This window comes from Nelusetta ayraudi, unplaced genomic scaffold (assembly GCF_046127955.1).
Source record: "Nelusetta ayraudi isolate G7.1 ecotype Tasmania unplaced genomic scaffold, CSIRO-AGI_Nayr_v1 ptg000026l, whole genome shotgun sequence".
NCBI classification, from domain to species: Eukaryota; Metazoa; Chordata; class Actinopteri; order Tetraodontiformes; family Monacanthidae; genus Nelusetta; species Nelusetta ayraudi.
The window spans coordinates 6,540,200-6,568,147 of record NW_027466076.1 but is presented as its reverse complement, the minus strand read 5'-3'; the positions used below and the strand labels follow the sequence as shown (position 1 = coordinate 6,568,147).

The 27,948-nt window shown below is 51.4% G+C and overlaps 1 protein-coding gene across 2 annotated transcripts; it reads left to right on the top strand.

Annotated features, from left to right (window-relative positions):
• The first annotated feature begins 24 nt into the window (after positions 1–24).
• arrdc1b (arrestin domain containing 1b) lies at positions 25–27,829 on the top strand. Of its 2 annotated transcripts, XM_076029363.1 has the most exons (8): positions 29–260; positions 15,631–15,741; positions 19,774–19,824; positions 22,674–22,828; positions 23,046–23,228; positions 24,241–24,417; positions 24,558–25,062; positions 25,610–27,829. In XM_076029363.1, the coding sequence occupies exons 1-8, from the start codon at positions 143–145 to the stop codon at positions 25,672–25,674; spliced, it is 1,365 nt and encodes a 454-aa protein (XP_075885478.1). In that variant the 5' UTR covers positions 29–142; the 3' UTR covers positions 25,675–27,829. The 2 variants fall into 2 exon arrangements, with proteins under 2 accessions (XP_075885479.1, XP_075885478.1); XM_076029364.1 differs by lacking the exon at positions 19,774–19,824 and having other exon boundaries at positions 25–260.
• Positions 27,830–27,948: the final 119 nt, after the last annotated feature.

The window sequence follows — 27,948 nt, the reverse complement described above, 5'->3', positions numbered from 1 at the left end:
TCCCATGTGATTTGTCTTTCTTTTTTTCCTTCCTCAATGGGGCAGTCGCCGTGACGTCACCGGTCTCCGGGGCGCTCGCGGGCGGCTGGCAGGCAGCAGGTGAGGGATCAGTTTGAGCCGCAGAGCGGAGCGCAGCGCAGCGATGGGGAAGCTGCAGGAATTTGACATCACTTTCACCAACAACAAGGTGGTTTACGGACCGGGAGAGTCCATCAGCGGAACCGTCAAGATCCGGACCGGCAGCTCGCTACCGTACAAAGGTAAAAACAACAGAAAGCGGCTCCGTCCACAACGTGTTTTCCTCCGCGGCGCGCTGTCACCGCCCCTCCGGCGGCTGACCCTGTCTTCCGCCCACATCAACTTTGAGGAACGCGGCGCTTTAAAACAGCGACATGCCGCGTGTGTCGAGAGGTTCTGGTCGCGGCTCGTCCTCGTGTGTGTGTGTGTGTGTGTGTGTGTGTGTGTGTGTGTGTGTGTGTGTGTTGGCTGGCTGGCTCCATGATGAGTCGTGAAGGCAGCCTCCTCCTCCGTCCTCGTGCCGTTCGGAGAGCTCGTGCTTCGGAACCTCGCGTGCCCGAGGTCTCGTCCCTGCCTCTCGGACGGAGGTTCGTGTTCGTGAGGGAACGCGAACCTCCGTGTGGAAGTGACAACAACAGGTGTTGCCCACCACGCTGCTGCTGCTGCTGCTGCTGCTGCCCTCACTGAGACACTTTCCTGCTGCTGCTGCTGCTGCTGCTGCTGGGGTTAGGTTCTGGGTTAGGTTCTGGGTCCTGGGTTCTGGGTTTGTGTAACAATGGAAGCGGGTGACACTAATCGCTATGTATGTCCAGATTAGAGATGCGGCTCCACAACAACACGAACAGGGAGGAGAAAGATGAGCGATGTTCTCGGACCACAGACAGTTGGACCGCAGTTGGACCGCAGTTGTGGTTCTAGGCTGCTGTAATCTACTTAGTTTCCCCACAGTGAGTTTGTGATGCCATTGTGTTGTGTTGGTTGTTGTTTCATCACTTGTAAGTGACATTAGCCTATTGGTGCTGTTTGCAACCACCAAGTGGTGTTCAAAGACATGTTGGTCTATTGAGTGGGGTGGGGGGATGGGGGGTTGCGGCTGAGGAGGATTGTGATCATTGACACGGTTGATACCTGCGGGACCTGCGGGTCGTCAGAAACCAGCAGGCCACTGGTCTGGACTCTGGTCTGGACTCTGGTCTTGTCTGGTTCTACTGGCACAACATGAGCATTTTAATCAGGTTTCGTGACTGTCGGTACTGAACTAGCGACGGTTGCTGCTCTGTACTGAACCGAACAGGGTGAACGATTCGGTGCGCTCTGTTCCGTCGCCCAATGCTGTTGCATCCCCAGTGCCAGTGGTCTGTGTTGTCAGGTGGGTGGGAGTGGCTACATGATAACAGCCCCAACCCCCATCACTGACTGGCAAAGAATTGAGAGGTGACGTCTGCTGGGTGGTGTCAGGTGATTGATGGCAGAGCAGCAGGTTAATGTTTGAGCTGAGTTTAGCTTCAGAGACCCTGTTGCCAAAGGCAGCAGCTTCCTATTGCTTTGTAACACCGCTGCAAACTTCTGCTTTCTTTATTTAGAAGACGCTTTGTTGCTTGAGCTCGTTTTAGTTTTCAAAATAAAAGGAAGATTATTTAAAGGCGAAGCGAGACAGAGTTTGTAGAATCTGGTGATAAGCACATTGAAAACAGACTGATACTTGTTTTGTATTCTGTTGTCATAACAGTGTTTTGCCCATGGCCCCGTTGTCACTTCATCAGAGACGTCCAATCAGATTGCAAACGGTTGGGTGGAGCTGTTCTGCAGCTCTGCAGACTGATTTCTCTCATCAGCCAGAAGCATCTAGCGAATGCGTTGTGAGCCGTATCTCCGTCTTCTGATGCTGCACTGGGCCAGGGCCACTAAACCAGCAGCAGGTCCAGGTTCTGGACCAACAGTTAGAATGTGGTGAACACAGCCTGTCCCCCTCCCGACTGCTGGACTGCTTCTGGAGGGGAAAATACAACAAGTTATTTATGCAAACATTTCATTGATTTATTTTTAGTGCATTTTGCAGGCATGGATGCGTGTAAATGTGACCCAGCAGGAACTCTGAGTCCAGGATGGTGTTTGTCAGGCCATCTTCTGGCAGCGTCTCCACCTGCAGGGTCCACAACACGGGATTCATTTCCCATCATGCACGGCTGACCTCCAGCAGATGGCATCGCAGCAGAGGTCAGATGAGCTCGGTTACAGTGTATCACAAGGCATCATGAGGTCACACAGATGCGGCTGGCGCTCACCTGACGCCAGGGCGCCGGTCCCAGATGAGAGCGGTCGGTGAGCCGTGATTGGCTGGCTGGTGTGGCGATGCCTCCAGATGGCAGCCAGCGGAGACCTCCTCCCTGGCAACGCCTTAATCTAAGTTATTTTGGGATGCGGCAGAGGCCGTGTAGAGAGAGAGAGAGAGAGAGAGAGAGCACACGTGACCTTTATGAATGATGGTTTCATACCAGGTGCCAAACAACAAAGCGGCTCCTGTTGAATTTTCTCGCTCAGCGTCTTTTCTTTGCGAGCCAAACATGAGATTCCACACCTGCAACAAAGTGGGACAGATTCTGTGTTCAAGCAGTGCAGCCGTGTTCAAGTCAAGTCAAAGCGCTGGCGAGTTCTCCGCTGACCTCGGCAGGTTGGACTCAGTGTTGCAGCGCCTGCGTGACAATGCAGGAAGGAAGGCGTGAGATGGTTTCTTTGTTTCTCAGATCGTTGCTCCTTCAGACTGCCAAGATGATGAAGGGTGATTGTTGTGTCGATGGAGTGCAGACCTGAACTGCCGGACTGATTTCAGAGTGTGGCAGCGGGGGTTCTGTCCCTGCTAAAGAATGTTTGGTGGCACAGAAGCCGAGCCAGAAAGCTGCTTGTCGCTGCAAAGTCCCAGTCTGGGCAGTGCGTTTCAATACATTGACGTGGCAGCGCTCCATCACCAGGCTCCACCTCAGGCTTTTAGCCAGTCGGTTAATGTGCTGCATTACGAGTGGAGTGACATCACCTCTTTATCCGTCACCCTGCTCAGACCACGCGGGAGTCGTGGCTCTTCCTCCACTCTTCCTTGCACACGTCTCTTTTTGTTCGTTCCCTCTGCGAGCGTGTTGACGACGCCAGCGTCTCATTGGGTTGATGGCAGAGATGATGAGTCACACTCACTGTGAAAGGAGAAACCCTCTCCACTTGCCTTGAAGCACCGCAGTGAGATTAAAAGCGCTCCTGGGACCATTTTACCCAAATAAGAGATTTGTGTGTAAGTAACGTCAACCTGAGCCACCATCTGCTATTAACACACACACACACACACATACACACACACAGAGGCGACAAGGGGCTTCAAAGGAGCATATAAACATAGCGCTTCCCTCATCACTAGTAAACAACATGAATCCAAACCACTTTCAGTCAGTGTCAGTTTATTTACTTTATTGATTTATTTGAAGTTTTGGGGTTTCTAATATGAAATAACAAGTTGCTCCAAGCCAGTCATGGAAGTTTACCACCATTATAATGAAACAACGTTGTTTTCATTTCACCTTATAGCCAAAAGTGTACATTTAAAAAAATAAAATAAAATCGATAGCTAAAACAGATGCTCCCTGAAATGTTGGAAAATGCTGTGGCCGTTTTCTCAGCCCCACTCTATTATTGATGATGGAGACCATTAGGCAGTGTTGCCATTGATTAGCTTCCTCAGTGAGACGGCTGTACGAGTGCTTCCATTAGCTTAGCTGTGATGCTAGGAGTGGTTTTTGATGTTTTATTGTGTGTTTTGCAGACTTAAGGTTTATTTTTCCACGTTGCTGAGCTGGCGAGGTGTTGCTGAGTCTCACAGTCATTTACTCGCAGGGAAGGGAGTCGTTGTGAAGGAGGAGCTCCCATTGGGACGACACCAGTTGGAGGTCACTGGCGTGGCCGACCGACACCAAGCCGTCCTCCGCTGGCTGTCGCTCATCTTTCAGCTCTTGAAAGCTCCCATCGTCACCCGATAGGGGAGTTGTTGCTTTCAGCTTCAGCCCGATGTAGGTCACACCTGTATTGACACTGTACTGCAGGTTTCGGCCTTCAAGGACAACATGCACTTTCCTGTTGAGAGAGAGAGGGAGAGGGGGAGAGAGAGAGCGAGAGGGAGAGCAAACCTACAGAACTTTCCCTCTGAGTGAAAGTTCTGTTGAGCTGATGCGGCTCTGTTGGTTTGGTCTCTGTATGCTGGAGGTGCAGGTGAGCTTTGGAGTGCAGGCCGAGCTCAGAGAGTCTTTAGGTGTGTGTGTGTGTGTGTGTGTGTGTGTGTGTGTGTGTGTGTGTGTGTGTGTGTGTGTGTGTGTGTGTGTGTGTGTGTGTGTGTGTGTGTGTGTGTGTGGTGACAAGGGTGGTAGAAGTGGATATCAGTTTACTTTGCAGGGAGAACGAAACACAAACATTCACTGTAACCCGACTGTCATCTGTGGTAACACAAACCACCGGCTTCATGTAAACAAGGTTCACATGAAACTACCACAGGGAAAGACACACACACACACACACACACACATCGGTATTGTGACTGATATGTTACTTTGTCTGTGATCTATTTGGTTTGGGTGGACTTACAACAGGCAGTGTTAATATTTCTACGTGACATGAGATATTTTCTGGAGCTCAGGCCTGAAGTGCATGCAGAAGTATTGAAGGCCTGACTACAGTCATGTAGAGTCAACCTAGAGAGGATATTAAGCACGCTGAAGCTTCAGGGCGCCGCTGAGTCCTTGCTCCGCCTCATCCTCTCGCCGGGGCTCGGCACCAGTGACACTCTTATCGCACGCACCCTCGCAGTCACATTTACAGGCAGGCACACGGCCTCCTAATCTGGCGTGGATTCCTCTGGACTGTGGGAGGAAGCCAGAGTGTCTGTAGAGAGGCGAAGGAGGCATGAGGAGAATCTGCAAATCCCCCCCCCCCCACCCCCTCCTCCCCCTGAGGCCGACTTGCAGCTGGGAACCTGCCGGCTGGCACGTGGTTTCACTGCAAGGCACCCAGAAGAACTGTGCTGCCTCATTCTGAACCTGCGTGCCTCACCTACAAATACAGTTTCTCTATTCGTGGATGCCCGACACAAAGCAGACAGGGCTGTAGGCTGTGGTTGGAACTCAGCTGAAATGCTTTGCCCATGTCGAACGTCAGGTGTTATCTGGTAAAGGCCGCAGAAAGTCTTTGGGAAGGGGAGGCGAAACCTTAAAGTGATTGGACAAGCCACCGTCTATCATGTTCAAACAAGCAAAGCCCTCGGTGCCCATGACAATGATGAAACTACCAAAGCACTCATGCTAATCTCGTTAGCAACACCAACCGTTTATAACCTGGAAGAAAACTACATTCTGAGGAGTCTTAATTCCTTCTCAATAAGCTTTATGATAGCATAGCATGACAAAGATCATTCTTGGGAAATAAGGAACCACCCACAAGAGCAGAGTGATGCTCTTTTGACAGTTAAGCTCATCAGCCATTATTGCTGAGCTCTGCAACTCCAGCCATCCAAAGAAAACTGAGGCAAAGTTGATGAAAGAGAAATGAAGACTTGCTGGCTCAGGAAATAAAGCAAGCAGCTGCTGCTGATGCTGCAGGCCAGGGCTCCTGTGAGGCTGTCTAGACTCAGGGGCCCGACTGAATCATCACATCGCTTCCCTGAGGACCAATGATAAGGAGGTCCATCTGAGAATGACTAGACGCGCATGGCTGACCTCTGTCAGTGAAAGCAAATCTTGAAGCTCTCCCTGTGACTGACAGCAGGACAGCAGAGAAAAGCTTCCTCTAGGTGTCGCCGTGACCTTCCAATGTACCGTCTCTCTCTTTGTTTTGTGCTTGTGCTTGCGTTGTCCCTCAGACGCGGCGGATTGAAAGGATTAAGCGGCGCGAACGAATGATATGGAGCTGAAGAACAAAAGGCTTTTTAATCCCTCCCACTCTGGCGCTGAGAGCCGCGGTTACTCAGCGAGAGCGCCGCTGATTCAGAGTGACTCCATTCCCTGCGCTGCCCTTCACCGTGGGTGGGAGACATTGATCCGCCAGAACTTCATCGCTCGGTCCTGTGACCACACCAGTGGCTCCACCCGCGGCTTGAACCACCTCCAGGCCGCACTGTTGCTACCCTTTGTCCCCCAGGATCCTCTGCAACCCCCACACATCTGGCTATTTAGGTTTCATTTAAGAGGATTGAGTCGGTTCTCCCCCGGCCTGTCCACTCCCCCTCCCTCCTCCGTCAAGCTTGGCCCACTTCCTAGGTTGTGTGAAGTGACTTCCACAGGACGCTCATGGAAGTGGAACAAAATTCTAATTAAGAGCCCCAACAATGGGACTAAAGATAGACCCTGCATCAGCTGGGAGTTTACGGCCACGCTGATGGATTATTAAATGTTACACACTGTGATCGCGCATGCCGAGCCGGCCAATGATAAAGCTTGCTCTTGCCAGGTCGGATGCGATGCAGATGCCTCCACTCCCAAGACGGGAACCGAGGAAGACTTTGCGTCTTCGCTGTTCTCAACCTCGTCGGCTTCTTTAGCTGGGATGAAATGAATGAGTTGTCCCACACCAGACTGCCAATGACCTCATCTCTCCAAAGCATGAGTGTCCTCAGACACATAGTCTGAGTAGGGACCTGCCTTGGTCTTCCTGTGGAGAGGTTGCATTCTCTATGTTCTCTCAGAGTCCATCAGACTCCTCCAGTCCAACCAGCAGAAGATCAAGCAACCAGACTGACCACTGTCACCAGGTGTGAATGTGAGTGTCAACGGCTTCTTGCCTGTCCACGTCAGTGCTGTGATGACAGCCGGGATGACCTCCGGCCCACCATGACCCTGCTCGCAGCAGGAGTAGATGGATAGATGGATAGATGGGGTTCCTTCAACTCACCTTGCCCACTCCAACATCAACACTCAACTCACACATCTCACCCTGGTCACAGTCGGCTTTATAACTGTGTGACTGCACTGCAGGGAGTATTGGCAGCGTTTGTGCTTCTTGTGTTCCAAAAAGCGAACCCATGCGTAGGACCACCCCAAACACACCCATCATCATTACATCAACTGCGAGCCAGCAGAGGTCTGGAGGTCACTTCTGGGGCTCAGCTGGAATCAGTGAGTCTCCTCGTGATCAGGTCCGCTGACGCGTGTCTGTCAGGTGTTTTCTCAGACAGGAGGCGGTCAAACTATGCTGCAGCCGCTCCTGGAAGGACTTGGAAAAGGAAATTCCGTGACTCAGTCGATCACACCTGGTCTGATTGTTCTGATCATGGATTACCAGGTGTGAACTTCAGATGGCTTTTGGGACTAACGTACTGTATAAGTGTGAGTCTCTCTACTCATACAATGGCTTTAACATCTGTATGTTCGAAATAAGATAATTGACTTGGTTGAGTTTGTCAGTATTTGTGTGATATTTCACAGTAGGACAGAGGGACAGAAGCCGGCTGTGTCCGGTGTCTCCATGCTAACGCGCTCACATTTGGTGGCGTGAGAGTAGATCACACATCTGCTTCTTATTTGGTGATGTAACTTCTGCAGGGATAAGCCTCTTACATGCATGCGAACACGGGCGGGGCGTGGCCTGTGCCTCGCACGCCTGTCAGCACTCAGTCAAGAGTGGTGGGCGGTGGCGCCGACAACCTGGCGGGCGTGGAAATGCTCTCGATCTGATTGATTGTGTCAGTCCACAGCAGCTGTACAGCTCATACGTCTTGGTCAGGATTAGTCAGATGATGGAACCAAAGTGGAGGTGACTATTGGGATACGGCCGGGGGGGGGGGGGGTTTAAATGTTGTTGCTGCATGTTTTTATGTGTTAAAAACCTTCTAGCTGCGCGTTAGCTTAAAACCGACACTGCGGAAGGGAAATGATTCCCACAGTCATCTGATTTATTTCACACATGTATCCAAAAGATGAGCATAAACATGATTCTAAATGAGGGTTTGGGAGTGAGGGTTCGGTTTAAGGTTAATCCTAGTCTAAGGGTCAGGGTCAGGGTTAATCCTTACTAAACCTCAGAAGGGTCAAACGTATTCCGTACTTCAGTAAAAGTATGGATGTCTGCTAAAGTGCAGTAACAAAGTACCTTTGCTCCGTTACTTCTTTGCTTTTGTGAAGAAGAGGAGATGCTGTCCTGCTGCGGTGGAGCTGCAGCCCGAGGCGGCAGAGAGGGACGCCTGCTTCACCTCATGACAGCCACACTCATAAACCGTGAAGTGGAGAAGCAGTGCTCGGCCAGTAGGCAGTCTGAGCGGCGGTGTGAAGAGTGCCTGGGTGAGGAGGAGGAGGAGGAGGAGCCTGGAGCTTCTTCCTCATGCAGAGACTCACTGACGGCACTGTGGCTGCGAGTGCAGGAAATCTACAGCTGAGCTGATTATTGGTCTGTCGACACGTTTCAGAGTGAAACTGGGCAGCGACTGTGAAGGAGCGACGATGTTCACTGCCTGATGGGGAAGTGAGGGTGTGTTTCTGAAGGAGTGGTAACGGTTTCACACAGGCTGTCGGCCTGTGAAAGAGGCTCGAGGAGTTTCGTTTCCTTTACTTTTGCACTTTTGCATTCATCAGATCAGCACGTTTTTACTTGAAGGAAAAAACAAAGCATTTATATATAAAGATGCATTGAAGTCATTCCCAAAACATTAATGAGAAGCTATTTTTGTTGGCTGGCTTGCAAACAGATGGTGCGGCTGAGCGAGGGAGGCGGCTTGGCCAGTGTGCTCCACTGGCTTCTAAAGCTTCTTCACAGCTTTGATGTGCTGACACGCTCAATGCAAACGTTGCCTTGCACATCTCTCGACACTCATCAAAGTTCTTGCATCATCAGCCACATCTCCACTGGCCGATGTGGTTGAACGACTCCCAGCGTCGCACTGCAGCCAAAGTGTCAACTTCATCGAACAACTTCATGACTGATGTTACCAATGAAAAGCCTCTTGCCCTGCTGGGAGGCCTCGCGACCCAAACTCTGCCAGTCAAGCCTGGTGTGAGTTCCTGTGCTGCTGAGTCTGACACCTCCTGAGGATCGGCAACTACCTCCTCCTAGTTTGGTAGTTTGGTGTTTATAGCATTTGCAGTTATCTCTGGTCGAAGCAGATTGCTCCGTCCTTCCTGAACCTTTTGGCCGGCTGGGAAGCTGGATACCCATCTTCTGTGCACGACACCACCAGCATCATAAGGAGCTACTCTGTAGCCCGGAGGCTACCTGGGCCTGCTCCCTGACCACAGCCAAGTCACTCCTAGCGTGAGATTAGCGGACGCAAACTTGGACTTGATTTTTTTAATAGCTTAATAATAATAATAATAATGATAATAATAATGTTTTTTTTATTTATAAAGCGCTTTTACAGGTGCTCAGAGTCGCTTTTTTTTTTTAAACGATTAAAATAGATGTAACACAAGAATAAAATCAGTTAAACAGACAGGGTTGATAGGGCAAATATGGGCTGGGGGGTGTAGTGGGTAGGAGGGTTCAGGTAGGGTAGGCAAGTCTGAAGTGGTGGGTTTTGAGGGCCGACTTGTTGTTTTGTGCAGTTTCTTTGTGTGATGTGGGGGATGCATGAGGCAAACTGTGTGTGTGTGTGTGTGTGTGTGTGTGTGTGTGTGTGTGTGTGTGTGTGTGTGTGTGCGTGTGTAAAGGTGGAAACTGCGAGCAGGGTTGTGGGTTTATGCAAAACCAGTTTGAAAACAGCCACTAAGTGAGAAGACACTATTTTTCCCTGTCTGAGGTAATAGAGTGATTCAGAAAGGCTGATCCTGCAGAATCTACACTACGTGAAGTACGACATGCACTGCGGCCCACTGGACCACTGGAACATATCCAGCACTTGTCGGGACCAGGGGGAATGGATTGTTCATTAAATCCACCGCTGTAAAAGCTTCTGAAAGATGCGTCACTCCACAGGACGTGGGAAGATAATTATGGTGTGACAAAGTAACCTGATGCATACTGTGAGTAAAAAAGATGAAGAGGATCAACATATCAGTCTCTCCCACCTCCAGCCCCGCCTCCTGTCTTCTCCTCAGGGACAGACTGAGATGGTTTGGACCTGTTCAGTCCAGGGACGGTGAACATGTTGGCAAAATGACGCGGTGAGGTTGGAAGTGGCAGGCAGGGGACCTGAATGAAGGGCAGGGAGGAGATTAATGGATGTAGTGAAGGTGGACATGGAGTCAGAGAAGAGGCTCTGGAAGATCTGATGGATGGCAGATGATTGGCTGTGCCCCCCCTCACCCCCTCTCCCCCGAAGGAGAAGAAGGAGATTCAGTGACCTGATTGCGTCACCATAATACAAAAGTCCATAAACTAAGAACGATGCTAGGCAAGCGTTTTGGCTGTCAGACCAATGAAAGAGGTTTCAAACTGTAGTCAAACGTCTTCTTCTCTTCATCCTGTTCTTTAAAATGCCGCAGAAACACAAAAGAGGCAAATCTTCGCATTCCTTTCTCCGTTCCCTTCCACTGCCTCCGACTCCCGGAGCAGTGCGTCGGTCGGAACGGCACCGGGCTGAAAGGTAACCTGGGTTACGTCTGCGCTAACAAGCGCGGCTTTGTCCCACTTCAGGGGATTCCCCTGCTGTCTTGAGCCGCAGAGGATCAGATCAGGTGTACCAGGTATACCAGGTGTACCAGGTGTCTCCGCCAGAGGCTCCAGCAGACACAGCGGCTCAGGGATGCTGGAAACGAGAGACGGACTAATTGTTTGCACCGCCTGAAGATTTAATGAAGCCGTTCGGTGACCAATTACCTGGACGACTTGTGGTGCTGTCAAAGAAATGTGACCTCTACCTAAATACCACAAACACACCGTGGTCCGACCTGTCAAACTACATGAATGAATGATGAATGTGTGCTTCAAGAAAAAGGCACTTGTGCTACACTCGTGCTGAGATGCCAGGATTAGATACTACTTCATGCAGTGAGTGTATTCTACTGCAATACATGTGTGTGTTGGACAGTCTTCAAAAGACTTGCAGTGCACCGGCCTCACACAGAGCCCACACCACTGCAACTGCTGGCAGCAGGAGGCGACTCTCTGGATTTAGGGCTGTATCCAGCATAGCCTTAGCTAGCGTTAGCTTCCATTCATGTTTGATGCTGTTTGCCTGTGCTTTGTAACATTGCATAGAAGCGGCATTTCTGATGGTTCTGTTGGAGGGCCAGAGATTCACAGTTGTAAACCCAAGGAGAGCAAAGGCTTGACGTCAACACACAGTGAGGTTGATGTGATGTTCTACCCTCGAAGAAGCAGCACCACGAGAGCTTCACACAGTCCTTTTTATGACCTCACAGCTGAAAGTCACCTACGATGCAACATACCAAGTGTTGTTTTGCATTTGGTTGGTAGTGTTTCTCCAGTCTGCCACTCAGGTGGAGCAGCGCCCAGTCTGAGGAGCCTTTGAACACACGTGTGGAACTCTGATCAGTTCCAAGTAACGAGAGCAGCGCTTCAGGTCGCAGAGACGAAGCCCTCCTGTTCGGTCTGAACAAAGTGGAAGACTTCCTCCTTGGGCTTTGTTCTCACTGAGTTCAAGAGCTTCAACAAAACCACAGAGACTCCTTTGTGCGTTCAGCCATCAGCCGAACCGCGACTCTGAGTAATAATCAGTGTAAATAAGGAACTGTCATTAGCCAACATTCCCCTGTTCCCACACAGTTTCCCATTAACTGATGCAATCGGCAGCAAGCAGCTACGTCCATGAGTTGCTCACTCGTTGCTAAAATCTTTTCCCTACGGCACAGTTTCCCATAAGGAAACACACACACAGTGCCATTTGTTTGTTGGTGTCTCTTTCTTTGGATAGGAAACAACAGGATTGCGTAACTGCCATAAACCCTCTCAGGAAGTTGTGCCCTGAAGGACAGCATTCCTGCGCAGGGAGCGGGAGGCCAGAAGATCCAACCCATCGATGGAGGGAGCCAGAAAAAAACAGAATAGAAAAACAATGACAACTTGACAATTGTCCAGCTCGACTTGACCCAGGAGCGACAGTGGCGCAGTGGTTAGCGCTGCTGCCTCACACTACAAACCCAACAACCTATTACGCTCTCAAAGGACACTCAATATCATAAAATAACCTGTTTGTGAATGAGGTTGGTGGGTCACTGTGAGAATCACAGATTCTGCTGTGTCTGTTCGCAGCACACTGTGCAGCAGCAGCAGCAGCAGCAGCATGAAACTGATAGAAATCTTCTCTCATCCGCTAACTCAACATGCACCGCGCATCCGCCACCTCCACCCACATCCTCCCAGCCAAGCCAGCCACAGCCGCCGCCACCCTCCACCTCCTGCAGTTTGACTCCCTCACCTGTCAGCCCACGCACAGCTGCATTGTTAAAAGATGATGTCGTGAGTCGTAGCAGCAGGAGGAGGAGGTGGAGGAGGAGCTTGGTCTGCGGACGCTCTCTGAACCGCACAGGGTCCTGGGACACGGTCCAAACAATCAAACCTCCCGAACCTCAACCAGGCGACTGCTGAGTCAGAGCGGCCCTGCTGGCGGACCAGCACCACTGGCTGACTGCTGGTGCCCCTCCGGCTGCGGTTCAGTGGGAGCGGAGCCAACTGGCTCTTCAGATTAATATCACGCTCGCCCGTTTAAAATTTGCATGATACTCATTTAGACAGAATCACACCCTTCACGGTTCACTTCCTGCGTGGAATGGACAACAAAAGCAAAGGAAGGTCTGAACCTGCTCTTGTAGAGCGGATTGTTCCCAACAGAACACAGTGACTGCTGTCAAGTTGTCAGTGTGGAGTGTGCAAGAGAAATCCCACCTTCTGTTAGGGCTCAACGGTGTTCTCAAAGGAAGACTCTCCTGTTTCTTGCAACCGAATCAGTGTCTTTAAAGCCCACCAGGGTGTTTAGCTCTTAGAACCATCCAGAACCATCTAGAACCGCCCAGAACCACCCTAGAACCGCCAGGGTGTTGAGCTCTTAGAACCATCCAGAACCATCTAGAACCACCCAGAACCACCAGGGTGTTGAGCTCTTTATTGAAATGACTCTGGAAACACTGCAAACATGGAGGAAACAGCTGTTTGACGACTGACTGACTGTTAATATCATTTCTCCAAGTTGGGCGGGCCGGATTTAAAACCTTCATGGGACACATATGGCCCACGGGCCATAGTTTGCCCTCCCCTGGACTAAACTCAGAGTCTTCCCTGGGCAGACGGAGGTGAACAGCACCTCCTCGGAGTAATGGCTCCCTCTCTGTGTGGCACAATGACTTGAGGAAGTGGTTCGCTGCGTTAGCGCCACGTGCTAAAGGTATTATTCCCTGCTAACGGGGCAGATGGCGCCGAGGAGCAGGCAGACTGCCGGCTTTAATTAATGAGCGGATAACTGGAGGCCGGTCGGTGTGGCTGAAGGGCGACGCTTTGCCATGGCAGGCTGCAGGTTCTCACTTTTTGTTGTTTTCTCCAGGAGCAGAAAGCCCCTCCCCCGTCCCCCCTAACTCCTCCTCCTGGCCCCCCCTCCCCCCCAACCCCCACCCTCACACCCTCATACCTCCCCCATCGTCCCTCAAAACTGTGCCAGTGCCATCCCGCCGCTGTGGAGAGCGCAGCCATCTGCCACTTTGAGTGTGTGTGTGTGTGTGTGTGTGTGTGTGTGTGTGTGTGTGTGTGTCAGTGGCAGCCTGTGTGGTCAGTGCATTCTGGTCCAAGATTTTTATTTCCTTCCCTTCAGAATGGGCCTTGTCGTCGTCGTCTGTCCTGGTGTTGCATTGGAATTTGCTCCATGGCTGCTGACTTCTCTTCATGGCAGCAGGTTGTAATGCTGCTTTGTTGTCTGACTCCAGCCGGAGACATACTGCTGATTGAATAAGCAGACTTCGGTCGTGGCGACGTTGAATGTCGATGTTGAATCGGCAGCGGCTGAAATGAAAACAAAACCAAAGAATAAAGACTGAGGAGCAGCAGAGTGTGTGTGGATGGAGGGAGGTGACAGCGGCTCATGCAGGAGGACAGTGGAGCAGCAGTGCCAAGCAGCAACATCCTCTCACCAGGAGGAAGGTCTGCTTGCTTGGTCTGAAGCGCAGGGTTCAAACTCTGGCCCGCGGCCCCAGTCTGGTGCAGGGAGCAGCCAGCACAACAGCACCCCTGCCAGCGGTCGGTCGGTCGGTCGGTCTGTCTGTCTGTCTGTCTGTCTGTCTGTCTGTCTGTCTGTCAGCCAGGACTGGGCCGTCTGTCTGCTTAAATCCTCCAGTCACCGTTTTGCTTTGCGCTTGTTTGCGTGTGAGTGTGTGGGCGTGCACGCTGGTATTATCAGAGGGTTTTCATTTCCTCACAGACGAGATGAGCAGAGAGATAGTGAGCAGCAGAGAGAGAGAGAGAGAGAGAGAGAGAGAGTGTGAGGGAGTGAGAGAGATACAGAGAGAGAGAGAGAGAGGGAGGAAGAGAGAGAGAGAGAGTGGTGCAGTGGAACCAGTTGAGCCTGTTTGCTGGTGCCAGCCCAACAGCTGGGCCTGGGTTCTCCCCAGGTTAAACCCACAATCATTAGTGCAGTCATAACAAGAGAGCACTGATGTTGATGATGATGATACTCTATTCGAATCCTTCCAGGGCTTCGGACCCAAACCCTGCATGGCTGCTACTCTCACTGCATGCAGTAATGACTTATAATGACTCACGACTCATAATGAAGTATTTAACCGTTACAGACGGTGAAAACGTCTTTTCCTTGTAAAACGATGACGTCATCGCACCGTCACTGTCATGTGACCGGAAGAAACAAGGCATGCAGCGGCACAAACAACAACGATAGCGGCCAGCGGAGTTGTCTTCGTATCGCAGGCGCTTCAAGATTTGTTGGCAATATTACTACACAACCTCACAAAACCTCAGACTCACATTTTTTTCCACTACTCACCATTTTTGTTGTGTGTTGAGTGTGTAGCGGAAATGCCCTCTTTCTAAATCGTGGGTTCGGTGGCTGTGTCAGCGTCTGTTCACAGCGCCACCTTTCGGTGTGGCATACGCATTACATCGTTTTCACCCACCGTTCCGTTTCCATCTGCCAGCATGTGGACGACACTTTTTTCGACCTCGGGAAAGAAACAAAACGGCAACGTTCCCGTGTGGATAAGGACTCACTCTCTCTCTCACCTCCTCACTCACTCTCTCTCTCCCTCTCCCTCTCTCTCCCTCTCCCCCCCTCTCTCTCTCACCCTCTCTCTCTCTCTCTCTCTGTCCCCCTGGTGGCCGTGTAGTGCCCTCATGAGCTGGGGAACTATACGCTGTGTTGCTTTGTTAATCTGCATCAAGTCACATAAAGCCTCCCTACTTTCTTCATTTTCACCCCAGACCTTCAGAACTCTGCTTAGAATCAACCTCATATTTAAAGGATGAGGTTTGTTCCTCAGTTGCATCCTGAGGGTGTGAGCGCTGTTTACTGGTCTCCATACCAAGCTTCCCTTGTGGAAGTCAATCCAAGTCGGTGTGCGTTCAACCGCGACTATTCCAACTGATGCGGTTCTCCAGACTGATGCTGTTCTGATCAACCAAGCAGAGAAGCACTGCTGCTTGGACAGTGGTACCCTAACCCTCCTCTAACCCCCTGTCTCCTCCTGTTCCTCCTCCTGGCAGCCATCAAGGTCAACTGCCAGGGCTCCTGCGGTGTCTCCAGCAAGGTCAACGACAGCGCCTGGATGGTGGAGGAGCAGTACTTCAACAGCACACTGTCGGTGGCTGACAAAGGTAACGCTGCAAACAAAACTACAAGAAATATAAGAATAATGATACGATGAGCCGCCGCCGTCTACAAGAACTTCTTCTTCAAAATGTATGTGGGAACCCAGAGTGTCTGGGAAGGAACCAGAACATCTCCCTGTAGACACACTGCTTGGTTAAAAACCCAACCCAGAGCAAAGCAACAAGCCTCATCTCCTCTGTTATATTATCATCCTGAGGTTGCTTCATACCAGCAGCCCAAAGACCCAGAAGACACACGACCAGTGGTGCAGAAAATGACCCCTCCTTCCGTCCCCGACACACACACACACACACACACACACACACACACACACACACACACACACCCGCACCCCAATTATCAGTGTGATACAGAGGGAACTGGTTAATGGTTTTAATTCAGCGCCAGCACTCAGTTTATTGATTTATTGATGGCCGCCGTCAACGTTTGGATGCATCTTGCTGACACCCTGGAAATGAAACAACCTCCTTCATCGCCGTCCACACCATGCACCCAAATGTCAAGTTCCTCCAAATCAGCCACATAACGGTCACAGAGACCCGCATGTGTTTCACCTGGTTTGCTTTGTGGGAGAATCAGCTCCAGCAGGGATTGGTCTAGGTCTTGGTCTTGGTCTTGGTCTTGGTCTCGGTCTCGGTCTCGGTCTTGGTCTTGGTCTTGGTCTTGGTCTTGATCTTGGTCTTGGTCCTGGTCTTGGTCTTGATCTTGGTCTCAGTCCTGGTCTTGGTCTTGGTCTCAGTCCTGGTCTTGGTCTTGGCTAAGGCGGTCTTGCCTGCATCAGTAGTTTCCTGTTGCTCCGCTCTGCTGGTCAGGATTGTTGACACATTCAACCTCCTCTGTTTTCCAGCAACAATCATCTTCTGCTGCCATCTGCAGCCGTGCATGCCTGAAGTCTTCAGTGCATCCATGGCTTGAAGAACCTCTCCTCAGTCTCCCAGTAGCCTTCCTCCTGGTACCAGTCACCCACTAGCCACATGCTCCGCACAGCGCTCCTCTCTGCAGCGCTCCTGCTCTCTGTGACTGTGACAGGAAGTGAGAGTTGCTGCTATTTGCTCAACGTTCTTGCTTTTCTGGTCTTGACTTCCGCTTATCGGTCGAGTGCCGACTGGCAGGATTTCCCCAGACCTGCAGGTTGGCACGCGATTGGCAAACAGGCGCCAAAATGAAAACAAAGTGAGCTGCATGGTGTGTTAGCATTGCTCTGCTACTGGTGACAATGTGACAATGTGGCAGCTGGACTGAGTATTGGAGTATCGAGCACTGCTTGTAATCTGAGCAGCAGCGACCTTGTGAGGAGGATCAACTCCACAGCCCACAGCTGGAGGAATGACAGCAATAATTGGGGCGGGGTGGGAGGTTGAGGGGGGGGGGGGGGGGGGCATTGTAACAATGCGCCACATCTGCAAAATCATGATGTGTGTGAGTCATTGAGAGGCGCAGCACACCAGCACGCCGTTAAAGACACGGCGTCAATAATTCATGACACCCCCACCCCCCCACCTCCCTACTCTGTGCTCCTCCCCATTATCTCTGACACCCCCACCACCCCCCACACCCCACCACCACCACCACCAGCCGTCTGGATGGCCTCCCAGTATGGGCTGCTCTGCCAGACTGGGAGTGCGAGACAGGAAGGCTGACGGAAGACCACCGTCAACACACACACACACACACACACACACACACACATGCCCACGCATACTTTTACACAATGGGAGCGACGCTCAGCCCCGGCTGACTGATAATGTGGAATGCCAGTGACGGCCGGAAAGAGAGAGAGAGAGGGGGAGAGACGGTGATGTCACCCTCGTCACCCTGCAGCTGGTTTCAGTTGTGGCTCTTCAGGGCTCAGCAGCGCCCCTTTCTCTACCCTGACCGGCTGCCTTAATGTTGACGTCGCATTGAGGCAGTGGTGTCGTCCGGTTCACTGCACTGCTGTGGATGCTCTGACCCCCGACCCCGTGTGGTATAGTCTCACCTCCCAGTGCACCAGTGCACCAGTGCATGGACTTTAAACACTGATACTGGCCGCTGGTTGTTGTTTTATGCACTGCTGCAGTTTAGAGCCCTTCACTGTCTACAGACATTCACTGCACAAGGCAGATAAGCACAGCATGGACTCCCACAGCCTTCCACCAGGTTCTCACCAACATGCGTTCTCGCTGTTCATTAGCGATGGCGAGTAATAGTTGTGAGTGATGCCCGTGCCTGAGCCAGCGGAATGACAATACAAACACCTTGAGAGCGGCAGAAATAATTAACCAGGGGAGTCATTGTGTCAACACACTCACAACCTCACACATTGAAATCTTTAAACCAAACACATTTTGTCGACGACACCGACGTCAAGTCTCAAAGCCCGCAATGAAACCGGGCCTTTGACTTTGCTCAGCTACAAATCAAACATCACCTGCTGTGACGGTGACAGTCAGAGTTTCGGCTATAAAACCGTCAGTGCCTTGCGTTGCCACGTCACCACTGAGGTCCCTGGTCAGCCCGCTTGGAACCCCAAGAAAGCAGGGACCAGAATGGTTGGAACCCTGAAGGGGCTGGTGGAGACCGAGCCGAGCCGAGCCGGGCCGAGTGGCGCCTGTGGAAACTCAGCCTCAGCCGCAGAGCCCCTCCCCCTCCTGGGAATCTGAGGAACCTGGAAAAAGTTGCGTCCGCATGGAATGAAGCGATGCGTGCGGCTGTCTGGAAGGATTTAATTGGGCCGTCGGCTCAACGGGAGAATTAATCTCTGCGGCGGAGGCAAGGTGCTCTCACACGACCTTATCAGTGCCTTCTGCTGCGGTGATGATTGGTCCCGACCTTTGCATGAAAACAAGGCTGGAGCAGTCAGCCGGGACAACCAGTCCCGGCCGTGTTTATCAGCATCATTTAGTGTCTCGGCTAGTGTTGTAGTCCAGACCACACCGACCCAGACCAAGACCTTGTCAAGACTGGAGAGCATCAAGACCAAGACCAGACCAAGACTGTAAATATCAAAGAAAAATCACAACAAAACAGAAAAAAATGACCAGTATCTTTTCTAAGTTCCAGTTTGTTTCTAAATGGAACAGCAACATCTCTTTTCAGCAAGGAGTCTGTCAATCATTTTCTTCAACGTTTTTGCTGCCTGGCCAACTATTTTAATCCATTTTCAAAAAACAGCTATGCTTTATAAAATTAAAAGTAAAAATAAACTGACTAGCAATACGGGGGGGGGGGGCAGGGTGTCACTCTGGGTGTCACCACCAGAGCGTAAAACAGCAGCAGCTGGATTATTTTCTGTTATTATCGTGTTATTACAGTCTTGACTGGCCTGGATCAGAAACCACTCAGTCCGTGCAGTCCGAGACCGAGACCAGACCCAGCAAAGGCGAGACCGACACTCTTAAAAAGCGGTCTGGAGACCCGAGGCCGATCTGGTTTGGTCCCAGAGGTTTGACCCTGCAAGCTGCTGGAGCGGACAGCGCCTCTTGCTGTGTAAATCATTGAGCCACTTGGCCAGAGGGGGACCTGGAAACTCTGCTGGCTGGGCAAACACAAGCTTCACACCTTCTCAAACAGTGTTTTGATCTCAGGCTGCTCTTCAAACAGGGAACGCCCAGCTCGGGAAAATAATTCCTCCTGGCAGGGGAAGCAGAGCGGGCTGAGATACTGTGACTCATGAGGACCCTGGAGGTGGACCGAGGGCTCCATAGAAAACTCACACACACTCACCCTCCCCTCTGTAATGACTCATTAGCCTGCCCTTATCTGCAGTGTTGGGAAGATGTAATCAGTTACAATTACAAGTTACCCCATTGAAACTGCAATAGTAGTGTAACTATTTCAGTGACTTTATCAAAGGGCTGCGCTGGTGTGCAGTCAGCCTCTGGTGGAGATGTAATGAAGATGTATGTAATTGTTTTCTCCCAGTAATCGAACTGCTGTGCTCACCATTATCTTGTCCCATGTCTTGCAATCTAATTACGTACCAGCGTGACAACACTCGTCACTCAGCCCCCTACTGGTCATCTGTCTTTTCGCAGGGACTCTGGCGGCTGGCGAGCACAACTTCCCCTTCCAGTTCGTCATTCCAGGTGAGTGCAGTGACCCACTACGCCCAGCGGGGCAACATTCTAACTGGGACAAAGTCTCAGGCCAACGTTGACGCTCGTTTTCATTTGCAGCCTTCTGATTTAAATGTCAGCAGTCGTCCTTTTCCTCGGGTTAATAGCACGTTTAAAAATAAAATAACAATAAGCCGATGAAGTCATCATAATAATATCCTTCAAAATAAAATGTCTGTCCTGGTTGACGCACCAAAAGACCAGCAGAGCATTCTGGGATTTGCAGTATTATCACTGCAGGTGCTGTATAATACCGGCGGGCCAAATATAATCACACTGCGTTCCAAATTTGGCCCGCGGGCCAGAGTTTGAGACCAGAGCATTAAAGCCACTCCTCCTCAGGTGCGGCTCCTTATCTGCGTTCGTTTTTTTTTTCCCATGACGTCCTCGAGAGGAGCCAGCAGGTGCGGCTGATGAAGGACCTCCGTTTAGATGTTTCATGTCGTCACAATGCGCTCAGTGTCTCTGTGTGACTGAGCGGTGGCCACGCCCACCGAGATGGAGCGCTTCTACACGGCAGCTGTGATGGCTCCGGCGTGGTGGAAGAGATAAGACAACCCAACCCGCATGTAGGGGCGCTTGTTTTTGTTTCCCTGCTCTCCCTGCCTGGCACCCTGAGCCACCGCCTGGAGAGGAGCTCCTACTGTTGCCAGTTACTGCCGGGTGCCCTCCTGCAGTGCTCTGACTCTTGAAGGGTCTGGAGGGTCTCCTGCTCTGCTCCTCACCTCCAGCAGCAGAGGCTGAAACAACCAGAGGCTCGGCAGAGAATCCAGGGCTCTCTGCCGCCCCCTGCTGGCGCTGCCTTCAGTCCCACAGTCTCTTGAAGAGTTTTTCCATTCTGTTGAAGTTGCTCCTGCTTTTCAGGAAGTGTGCGCCGCTTCTTCAACACAGTTGTGGTATCGACCCTTTGTGATGTCATAAAGGACGAGAAGGAGAAGGGTTAGGTGGAGATGATCGCTTCTGTGATGGTGTTGATGCTGCGCACTGGATCACAGCACCAGCAGGAACAGCCTCAGCTTCTGACTGTTCAGTGTTTGTGAAAGTAGGACAAAAATACTACAACGACTTGAGCTTGATGATGATGATGATGATGATGGTGATGCAGTTAGCGAGTGACAGAGGTCCCAGCTGCAGGTTCTCTCAGACTTTCAGACCAGGGAAGATTCCTTCTGTGCTCCTTCTTTGTTGGCAGCTAACTGGGAGCACTGGGACCTGGAGATTCTGACATATAAATAAGAACCATTCTAAGGGGAGGAAGACCAGATGTATTCAATGTATTTATGGGCTGTATTTTAAGCTTTTACCACTGTAAAAATTGTAAATCAGGCAACATGTGACCCACTGGTCCTTTAGTGCCTGAACTGAATTTCACGGCACTCTGCAGTGCTTCAGAGTGAAGCAGCAACCTATGAAGGAAACAATGTGCCGCCAGCCAAGCCAGTCCTGAGGGTCTTATCCTCTGAGGCCTTCAGCCCAGACGCTATCAGCTAGCAGCTCTTCTCCAGTGCCGCGCTGCCAACACCTGGCACTGCACAAAGTTCTCTGTCTGGTCACAAGGCCACGTGTCACACTGCATAATCCTGCAGCGTCCCCACCAGCTGGGTCGGTGGTGTCTCCAGGGAGACTCTGCGGCCGTAGGTCTCCTCCACTCTCTGCTGTCTGCCGCTGTCTTCCCAGTCAGAGAACCGCTGCTTCTGGCTCGGCTCACTGAAAAGAGCCAAACGCTGCCGTCAAAATAAATGTAAAATACCAAATCAAACACCCACCACAGCGCAACTCCTCCAAGTGACAGCACACACCAACTGAACATCACAGCAAGATGAAAACCAACATTTCGGCTGAAAATGTTCCGTTTAGCCAAGATTTCAAAGAAACCTCCTCAGCTTTGAGGGTTTGATCGTGTTTCTCCTTTCAGTCACTCAGAAACACCTGAAGAGAACCCAGTCAGGCTCTTCAGAGAACCGACTCTCGGGTTCATCCTCAAACGACGCGTCACCACTTCCTGTGTGTCTGTGCCACAGAGCAAAGTGAGGAGCTCCTCAGCTCTGTGCTGGTTAATTGTTATGGACAGCGGCAGACTGGACCCCCAGGCTGCAGTCTGCCCCCCCCCCCCTACCCCCCTACTCCTCCCTGCTGACATTAGCCAATCACGCCAGACCACACAGGACGTCAGAAGAACATCTTTTTCATCAATCTTCAAATCAAAACTTCTGCAGATTATTTTGCCTAATTGCTGACGGAGATGTTTTGCATCCTCGTCTCTCTGTGCTGCTGCTGCTGCTGCCGCTGCTAATTCCTGCTGCTCTAACTATCTCTCCCCTCTCGTCTCTCTCGCCCCGCCAGACGTTATTTCTATCTGACTCCCTTCAAATTCCCTTCCCGTCAGCCTTTTCCCTCTGTTTCCTCCTCGTTGCCGCCCTTGGCTGCGCTGGCTGTCCTCTGAGTGGAGGATGAGTCGTGGAGGACGAGTCGTGCAGGAGTCGCTCTCAAGGGCTTTTTTAAAGCGTCGTCACTTTCTGACGGTGGCAATAAAAGACAAGGAGCATATTTAAAATGTGATGAGACTTGAACCTGGCTTTTGATGGAAGGAATTTCCAGTTTGTCTTGTGATATATGGACGTGATGTATCTTCTGTCTTATGATCAAAACAAACAGACTGACTTTGATGCATCTACATGATCAGCATTGACACTTAAGCAACCAGCCACCTCTCCCACTGATCACTGCATCACACTCAGCTCAGCTGGACTAACGAGAGTCTTCACAGTCGATGTGCTGTCACGACCCTGACGCGTCGCCGCCTCTCTCTCCCCCTGCAGCCGCTGCTCCCACTTCCTTCGAGGGGCCGTTTGGGAAGATCATCTACCGAGTCAGGGCGGTCATCGACACCCCGCGCTTCTCCAAGGACCACAAAGCCCACAAGCCTTTTTATCTCCTCAACCTTCTTGATCTCAACGACGTGCCTGACATTGAAGTGAGTTTAATGATCTCCCAGCTGGGAGGAGCGGGGACAAGAGGAGGAGTGTGATTAGCGTTCTGCTCCTGGTGGAGGGCTCGTTTCATTCCACGGCAGAGCAGAACGTTATTCATCATCTCCTTCCTCGCTCTCGCTCCGCTATTATTGGCTTTTAGCTCGACGGGCAGCTGCTGGATCAGCGGCAGACTCTGAAACGTCTCGTTTGTCTCCGCAGCATCTCAGCCGCGCTGTGATCACAAAGAAGTTCAACTACCTCCTGGTGAAGACGGGCACGCTGATGCTGAAGGCCCGCAGCGACCTGAGGGGTTACATCCCAGGCCAGGTCATCAAGCTGGCCGCCGAGATCCACAACAAGTCTGGCAAGGACACAGGCTATGTTCTGGCCAGCCTCATCCAGGTGGTTAGACGCAGTCAGCATCACAGAGCAACTAGAGAAAAGAACCTGGAAGAAATAAAGGCCCTGCTTCTGTTTCAGAGGAGTGATGGTTGATGATGAACTAACAAGACAGCAGATCTCAACGTCTCGTCAAAACCAAAACTCTTGGTGGCGGAACGAGCGCAGAAACAAGTTTGCTGAGCAGGAGGAACTAAATTATTAGTGTGTAGCATTGCAGCATAGGTATCGATAATAATAATAATAATGATAAAACTTTATTTGTACAGTGTTAAATCACAACCAATGGCGTCTCAAAGCGCTTTATACAATCAGAGAGAACCAACCGGGCCCCCGGAGCAAGCAAGAAATCGATGAGGTGCAGCACCCTCTGTGACATCACAAAGAGCTGAGCTGTGCCTCTCAGCCCATGTGGGTCAAACCAAATGAATAAAGCATGGACTTTGCAGATTAGAGACGCGTTATTGTTATGAATCACTGGGAAAATGATTCCAGCATGATACGAACAAGAAGGTTGCGGGTTCGATTCCCGGCCCTGCCGCCTCTCTGTGTGGAGTTTGAATGATCTCCCTGTCTTCTGTGTGGCCTTGCAAAAAGGACCAGGGTTAAGCCCCGCCCTCAACCACCCACCCACAGCTGGGATTGGCTCCAGCCCCTCCCCCCTGCCAGTGCTGGAGAAGCAGGAATGATGGATGGATGGATGGATGGATGAGGGGGAAACTCAGGAATCCATCAAGAATGATGTCAAACATGATGATGGTCCCAGCAGGCCACACACACATGTTCTCATCTTCTGAACACTTTGCCAGCTCCCATTTTTCTCAGCACTGGAAATTTCCATTTTTAGGAGGTAGTGACCTTTAGAAGGTGCCTCATCAATCACTGGCGGCGCTCGAAATCTATAGACGGGGAGAAGCCCTGCAGTGTGGGAGCCGCTGTTGGTCAAGATAACAGTAATTGAGGTGAACTCCGGGTCGCCAATGCTCTTATTGTCTCGCCCTTATTTCCATTCCAGAAAGTGACCTATAAGACCAAGCGGCCCATGTTTGACCTGCGCACCATCGCCGAGGTGGAGGGAGCCGGAGTGAAAGCAGGGAAACACGCAGAGTGGAAGGAGCAGATCATCGTCCCTCCTCTTCCTCAGTCGGCGCTGGCGGGCTGCAGCCTCATCGACATCGACTACTTCATCCAGGTCAGTGGGGCTTCGCCCTCAGTGGCCAGTGAAACCAGCACGGTCGGGATGGCCGGGTTCTTCTCCTGCCATGTTGGTGCAGTGCTAACCAAGCTAACCAGTGACCCTGTCTCCTCTCCAAACCCCCTCTCTGCTGGCAGGTGTCGCTCAAGTCTCCGGACGCCGTGGTGACTCTGCCCATCTACATCGGCAACATCGCAGTCAACGTGTCTCCGTCGAGGCCGGTGCCGCCCAGCCCCATGCACGGCGGCCCCGCGGCGGCGGCGGCGGCGGCGGCGGCGGCGGCGGCGGCGGCGGCGGTGGTGGCGGCGGCGGGCGTGACGCCCAGCGCTCCGCCGGCCGAGGACGACTCCGAGGAGGGCCTGTGTGCGGGGGGTTTCACCAGCGAGCCCATCCCCACTAAGAGCCACTCCCAGCAGGACCCCCTGGGCCAGAGCGTCACCATGTCGCCCAGCGCCTTCAGCCACGCCCCCCGGGTGGCCCTGCCTCCCAGCCACCGCCAGCCCGACGCCTCGGCCCCCCTCTTCTGCGTCTCCACCGGGGCCACCATCCCCTTCTTCAGCGAGGGCAACGACGTGACGCCCATCCCCACCTCCTGCTCCCTCATCCTGCCTCCAGAGTACAGCAGCTGGGACTACCCGCACGGTGAGAGCAGGGCCGGGTCAGGTGACCAGCCAGTGGTGTAGTCCAGCATGACTGATATGATCACGATCAAGACTAGAGAGTATCGAGATCAGGACCAGAACAAGAGTTTAAATATCCAAGAAAAATATTTATATAAAATTACAACAAAACAGAGAAATTCACGATGCTGGTCGTTCCTTCACTGCCGCAGTGACTGCAGTGACTCTGCACCCCAGGTGGCAGCCGGTCCTGTCGGAAAGTGTCACTGATGTGTCAGACCAGGGTCAGACATGGCCGTCCCACTCTGACAAACACTCTTTGTTTCACCCAATGGCAGTTGTTGCCTTTCATAAACAGGCCAGATATTAATGACCATCGACATGCAGTGGAATCAACCTGCAGCAAAGCTGCTGCTGGCCATGTAGAAACTCTCAAACCTCAGTGAATGTAATAACAAAGTGAAGAGCAGGGAGGGAGAGGTCACGGTGCAACCATTTACCCACTGGACCAGTGGCTTCCTGCTGGGACTGCAGCACTGACTCTGTGTCTGAACCCCTGTGTGTTGCAGAGCCTCCGCCCACCTATGAGGAGAGCTGCAGCAGTGCCAACGCCAGCTTCAGCAGCCAGCAGTAGACCAGAAACATCTCAACTCCACTCCCCCTGCGCACCTGTCTGCACTCGGCCGTCCACCAATCAGGACGGAGTACCGGCTGGTTGCAGAAGACGGAGCCCCCACCCCACCCCATCTCCTCCACCTCCCCCCATACAGCTGACAGAATGTTCCTGTCCTCACTGAAGGGGAAGGGGACCACGTCTTATATCGAATATAAGGTTTCATTTGCCCTCGTGTGCAGTACCGTGTCAGGCCACTGGAGGACGCCGCTGTGCCTAAGAGAAGTCGTCTTCAGCAGATTTGACGGAATATCCAGTGAGTGAACTGGAGGAGGGCCGACCGTGGTGTCCTGGTTCTCTTCTGGTTCTCCAAGTACACCTTTTGCATCTGTGATGCTGATGCTGATGAAAGTGATGTTGGGCCTGTTGGAGACCTCCTGGTGGAGCAGCCGACCAACCACCGGCCCTTTATGCATTCCTCTCTTCCTCCTCAGTCATCTCCTTCTGTCAGCAGGGTGGAGGTGTTTTGAACACAGGATGGTGAAGGCAGGTGTGCTCAGCAGTGGTGCAGTCAGGCCTGTCAGGCTGCATCTCTCTGGGTTTTTTTTTTATCAGCGTTCAGATGGTTGAAGAAAAGTATGATTGTGTGTTTGTGTGTGTTGCCGTTTCCTTTTTCATCTGCAAGAGTCTCCTACAGCTCACGGACATTTAAAAAAAATATTTCGTCAAACGCACTCCACGATAGTTTGTACCAAATTAATTCACCCCAAAAGATGAGAGGTGTAATTTATTTTGACACAAACCAAATGAGAGAGACTTGAAGTTTCTTTTGGTCACAATTCACAGAAAGCCACGGAAACATAGAAAAAAAACCAAACGATGGCAAATGATGGTTTAAATTGACTGTTGCCTTCCAGCTAAAGGCCTGAAGAACCAGTCTTTGCCAGTAGGGGGACAGTCTTCCTGCAGAAAAGATGCTTTTATTTTTTGGGCCAACAGTTCCTCCAAACATTCCACTGATGGTCTTTGATGGAGAGGTTCCAACCTTCAAGACTGCATAAAGGTGACAATGTATCTGTAGATGAGGTTCATATTCCGAGCTTCCTTTACCAAGCAGTGAACGCTTCAGTCCTGATACCAATCTAGTCTTTGTCTCCCTCTTGTGGTGACCTGTGATAGAAGCTTTATCCTACCCTGTGGAAGTGCAGTGAAGTGTAGGAGTATTTTGGGCCTGCAAATCCAAATGCATTAGTCCTTGCTGTAGACACATGTATGTGACATATTGTGTATGTTTTCTATTTGTTGCCTTAAACTTTCTCTGGTGTTACACAAGTGACATGGAAATACGATCATTTTCAGTCTGTGAAGATAAACTGGGTGGGCACAACACAACTTTTTTTAAAAAGAAAAAGAGTGTGTGTGTGTGTGTGTGTGTGTGTGTGTGTGTGTGTGTGTGTGTGTGTGTGTGTGTGTGTCTTCACTGATGGTCTGTAGCTCTGGCTTGTGATGACTGTCATGGTTTTCCAGGTTTTCCATGGTTTTTATTCTCTGACTGATGAGATGGAAATAAACAGAAACCAAACTGGTTCCAGGAGCTTTTCACTGTCACACCAACCAAAACCATGATGTCCATGTTTGCAGCTGTCGGGGGGAGGGAGGGAGGGGGGGTGTTCCACGTCATCCACTGCTGTGTTGTTCTGGTTTATCATGAAGCCCCCAACCACAATGCTAATTGAAGTGTTTCTATTCATTTGGCCACTACAGGCCCTCCTGGGTTCTGGTTCTTGTCAGACGGCTGCAGCGCCGCTGAAAACCTAAAGCACAAGTCCTCTGCTGGAAGTCTGACCAGTGTGGTCCTGTGGATTCAGGCTGTGGCTCGCATCGCCACCGATTGAGCAGAATGTGTCCAGTTTGTAGATTCCACTCAGACTCTCCCCACTGACGACCGCTCCTGTGAGGAACTGTGATGTTGGACTGAAGTCATGGCGTTCTGCTCGTCACCACCTGTGAATGCACGCCTTAAAGCATCTGGAGCTCCTGGAGGACCGTGTGGCTCCAGGATGTGTCCCACTGGTTCTTCCTCTGCTGTTGCCTGTGGACTGATGAGCTGTGCCAAGTGCACTTCACATGTACAGAGATGTAGCTTTTGAAATTCAAAAAACACACTGGACCTGTTGTTGGTTTGTTTCATTGTCTTGTTTTGATAAAGCCACACACACACACACACACACACACACACACACACACACACACACACACACACACACACACACACACACACACACACACACGTTC